The sequence below is a fragment of the Gekko japonicus genome, unplaced genomic scaffold (assembly GCF_001447785.1).
Source record: "Gekko japonicus isolate JY-2015 unplaced genomic scaffold, Gekko_japonicus_V1.1 scaffold2680, whole genome shotgun sequence".
In the NCBI taxonomy this organism is placed as follows: Eukaryota; Metazoa; Chordata; class Lepidosauria; order Squamata; family Gekkonidae; genus Gekko; species Gekko japonicus.
Genome location: NW_015174917.1, coordinates 129863 through 134691, shown reverse-complemented (window position 1 = coordinate 134691; position 4829 = coordinate 129863). Strand labels below are relative to the sequence as shown.

General features: G+C 55.2%; 1 protein-coding gene across 1 annotated transcript in view; it reads left to right on the top strand.

Moving 5' to 3' along the window:
* Nucleotides 1-4829, top strand: part of LOC107122036 (calcium/calmodulin-dependent protein kinase type II subunit gamma-like) — a 193713-nt gene that overhangs the window by 98387 nt on the left and 90497 nt on the right. The window contains exon 7 of the mRNA XM_015425061.1: nt 683-774. Coding sequence (XP_015280547.1) covers nt 683-774 — 92 coding nt within the window. The remainder of the gene's footprint in view (nt 1-682; nt 775-4829) is intronic.

Genomic DNA, 4829 nt, shown 5'->3' with positions numbered 1-4829 from the left:
CACCCCCACATATGCCTGTGTGCCTGGAAGGGCAGCTGATGTGTTTTCCACAGAGCAACAAACCAAGTGCAGGCGAGACCCCTAAGCAGGGGAGACAGAAGACAGCACTGGGTGGATTTGTTGCAAGTGGAGCCAAACCAGAGAGGGCAGAAGACTCTGCAGGAACAGATTGAGCGGGTCGGGGGTGGAAGGCTGCAGTGTGGGGCCAGGGCCTGGCCAGGAACGGTGCCGAGGGGTTCTTCCTCGGGTCGCTGCCAGCTGGCTTCTCTGGACCGCCGGCTAGGGCAGCCCCAGGGAGCGATGGAGTGATGGAGAGTCTGAGAGACTCGCATGAGGCCCCTCTGCATTTTTATGCTGCGTCTGGAAACTGTAGTGGTATCTACAGTCTTGGGGCTCAACCAGAAATAGCCCCTTTTGGTCGCGACACAGTTTCCAAGCGTGCGGGCAAGTGTGTATCCACAAGAGAGGCGATGGCTTTGAGACACTTTTGACTGACTGCCCATAAGTCATGCTCCCCTGCGGACTTCCACATCCCTCGCTTGTGGTGCGGGAGTCCAACCTCGCCCTTTCCCTTGTTGCAAACCTCTGAATCCTGGGCTCGGAATGATACTTGTGCCTTTGGGAAAACCCTGAGAGGACTGCTAGTTACATGACTGTTCAGTTTCCATACTTATAATCTTAGGTCGTTCCCTGCTGGATATGACCAGGATGACTTCTCAAGCCAGCGTGCCCGTCTGCCCCTGCTGAGCGCCTCCTGTGCCTTGCCGGCCTCGGGTGGGAGCAGCTTCTGGGGGTCTCCAAGAGGGACGCCCCTCCCTCGCCAGCCAAGGCAGTGCGGTGTAGCGGGCAGAGCGCTGAACTCGGGTCGAGGAGACCTGTCTCATCGTATCTGGGAAGCTAAGCAGGGCCAGCCCTGCCAGTACTTGGAGGGGAGGCCACCCAGGAAGAAGTCCCGGGTCGCAACATGCAGGCAGGCAGTGGGCAGGCCGCCTCTGAACCGCCTCTTGCCTTGAGGACCCCGCCAGAGGTGACCAGAGGTCAGCTATGACTTGACAGGGGGGAGCGGTCATGGGGTCTGCTGGTCTGCTGGGAAATGCCAGGATTGGCTCTTGGTCTTAATAAAAACAGCCTCTACTCCCCGTATGTATGGCTGCGAGAGTTGGACTATAAGGAAGGCCGAAGAATAGATTATTTTGAACTATGGTGCTGGAGAAGACTCTTGAGAGTCCCTTGGACTGCAAGGAGATCAGATCAGTCAATTCTAAAAGAAATCAACCCTGACTGTTCCCTGGAAGGCCAGATACTGAAACTGAAGCTCAAATACTTTGGCCACCCAATGAGAAGGGAGCCCTCACTAGAGGAGAAGACCCTGATGCTGGGAAAGACTGAAGGTCAAAGAAGACGGGGACGGCAAAGGATGAGATGGCTAGACAGTGTCATAGATGCAACGAACATGAAGTTGAGCCAACTTCAGAGGACGGCGGAAGACCGGAAGGCCTGGCGTGATCTGGTCCATGGGGTCGGACTCGACTGTGCGACTGAACAACGAACAACAAAGCTCCCCGTATATCTTCCCTCTAACATACGCGGTATCTTCAGGTGCCCTGTAATTGCAGGGAGGCATTGTTATCTGGAGGCTAGAGTTTGTACCCCATTGTGAAACCTATGTTATGAGCCTACTCACAGTGACCTGTGTACGTCTCTTGCTCACTCGTGCTCACAGCTGTGCGTGTGCACGTGCACGGCACCAGGTCAGTTGCTGGCCTGAGTGTTCTTGTTGTTTTTTTTTAAAAAAGAGCCAGGTGTTCTGCTCCGCCTCCAAAGGATTGCTTTGGGCCATCGATCCCTTCGCCCCCATTAGCCCCCCCACCCCCGTGGGAGAAACCGGAGTGGCGGTGGCAGGCACCCAGGCACCTTGGTTAGGACTGGGAGCGTGGATTCCCGGAGCCCCCGCCCAGCTGTGACTTGTGCAGAGCCCCCAGATCCACAGGACGTTACCAGGGAAAATCCACTTCAGCTGTAACATCCCAAGTGGCGATACCAAGTGGCCGGGGCAGGGGTGGGGGCAGCGGCAGCGGCGCAGAGACTTTCGTGAGCCTCTCTGGGGTGCGCTGCAGGCTACCGTCTCAGAGGCCCCAAAGGCCCAGGTCAGCGTCCCTTAGCTCTGCCTTGGAGCATTCACACCTGTTTCCCACTCCGCACTACAGGCGTAGCTTGAGCTGCAAGATGTCGGGGTTTTCTTTATAACGGGGCGGCTCTGGCATCCTAGCAGGCAGCCTTTCGGCCCACCTGATCTCCTTCCTGGCCCCGACTCCTCCGCTGTGAGCACAACGCTCCTTTTAAAGCATGGAGCTGGGACAGGCCGGGCAGCCGCTCGGAGCGAGATGGGTGAGCGCACCCTCTTGGATCCAAAGGCAGCAGAACACATCTTAAGTTTAAATATTTACTTTAAGCCGACAGGCGCAGGCGCAGAAGGCAGCATCTCTGTGTAGCTGTGCTCTGTGACTGAGCAGAGTGAGTTCCAGACCGTGTTCCAGGGAATGCTGGCAAACTCCTGCCTTAGACGTCTGTCGGAGGGATGTCACCGGGAGGCTGACGGCTGACAGATTGCCCAGAAGTGAGCCTGGCTTTGCCGCCTCTGAACCTCCCCTTGTAAGGAGGCACCGGAGCTGCGGGGAGGGCTGGCTGTGTCTGAGTCAAGTCCAGTCAAGCCAGGATGTCCCCGTTCCAGAACCAGAGCGCTCAGTGCGCAAAGGTCCGCCTGGCATCTGGGTTCTCCTTTGGCTTCCACAGAAGTCAGCCGCTCATCTGTCAGGTGAAATAGCAGCTAACAGCCAGCCAATGGGGGGGGGAGACACCTACCTAGCCAGAGGTTGGGGGAGGCCGCCCCCAGCTGTGGAGTTTACTGCACGAAAGGCATTTGCACGAGTCCCTGCTTAAAGGACCATGTGCACTATAAACTGCTTGCAGGCACTTCCTGCAGCCGTTCCAAGTGTTCCCGGGAGGTTTTTCCTGATTGCAGGCCAATATCCCAGCCACATGCCAAGTAGGGGCAGATCCCGCAGTTAGTCCTGTAATGAGCGGCTGGTGCAAATGGATCGAAAAGGAAACCAGAATGACTGAACCTGGCGGCAGTTTCCCCAGCTTATCCAAAGAGAGAGAGGGGGGAATAAAGTGGTTTCGCTGCTATACTGGGGGCGCCAGTCCTTCGAGCCCTGAGTTTCTCTGGGCTTGGGAAATGGGTGGGGTGGGGGGACGGAGCATATGAGGAGAATATTCACTACCACAAGCCAAATTCTGGCATATCTGGGGGAGGCGGTAGGTAAAATATCACCAAACAAAATCTGTGCGTGTGCGTCACGACGCCCAGCGCCTCTTCCCAGGCGTCTGTCGTTGTTGTGCACTTGCCGTGTTTGCTCTTTCTGGGGTCATTTCTTTGCCCCAAGCACATCCCGGGGAAGCATTTACCGTCTCACGGACACCCCTTGATTTGGCCAGCCTGTGGAGAACTCCACACGTCCCTCTCGCCAACCAGTTCCCTACCCACCTAACTATCCTACAGTCCAGTCCACAATCCCTTAGTTCACCCATCAGAACATCACGGAGAACCCTGTCAAAAGTTTTACTGAAATCCAGGTAAACAACATCAGCAGCATTCCCTCGGTCCAGTAAGCTTGTCACTCGATCTAAGAAGGAAATGAGGTTGGTCTGGCAGGGGACAAATCTGTCCTGGCGTGTTGACTTCCCCGGATCACCAAGTTGTCCTTTAGATGCTCGCAGACTGATCCCTTTCAAATGTGCTCCAGTCTCTTCCCTGGGACAGAAGTCAGACTGACTGGCCTGTAGTTTCCTGGATCTTCCCTCCTCCCCTTTTTTTGAAAATTGGGATAACATCGGCCCTTTTCCAGTCTTCTGGGACGTCTCCAGTCCTCCAAGAGGTCTGGAAGATGATGGACAAAGGCTCTGCAAGCTCTCCAGAAAGTTCTTTGAGCACTCTTGGGTGCGTACCATCTGGCCCAGGGGATTTATACTCATTCAATGCAGCCAGGTGTCAGAGCCCACAGCTAGCAACAAAGTACACGCATTCAGGAACGGTTATACTTTTATTGCAAAGCTATAGATGCAGTACCACAGGCACTGTTAGGAATGGCGGCAATCAATAGAACCAAATAGGATATAGGGTATTCATATGCACACACACACACCCCCGTGGCATGGGCCAATAAGGTACCCTCCCGCACGCGAGCTGAGTTAGGAAACCGTTAGGTGGCGAAAGCTGGGAACCAGGAGTCTCTCACGGTGGATGGGAGACTTCCAGACAATACAACGCCCTCCTGCACATCTGTAGATAAGCGTTACAGCCAAGGGAGAACAGCAGGGAAAGGAATGCAATAGCAATTAACAAGACACGGAATGACCTCCCCAACCCCCATAGCAGGAGAGCTGACACCAGGTGCTTCTCAGCTACCCCTCTGTCCATGTCAACCAGCAGCCCAGACACTGTGACTTGCCTACTACCAACTTCAGATAAGCCTGTTCTCTCTGGGGTAAAAATTGAGGCAAAATGGGTATTGAGCCTTTCCGATTCGTCAGCCACCTCTCAAGAGGACAGAGAGTCACGTTCTGCCCGGAACAAGGGCGACCAGGGAGACTTTTCGTCCTGGAGTTCTTCCTTCAGAGCGGGAGGCTTTGCCTCCTGGGATTGCAACCCAGCTGCCTGGCCAAGGAACAGGGAATGTCTTCTTCTGCTGTTGTGGTAGGAAAGGCTTCTGCTGAGGGCTGGAGGGCTCTGCACCGTGGGGTCTGAAAACTCTTTGCAGAAGCCCAGA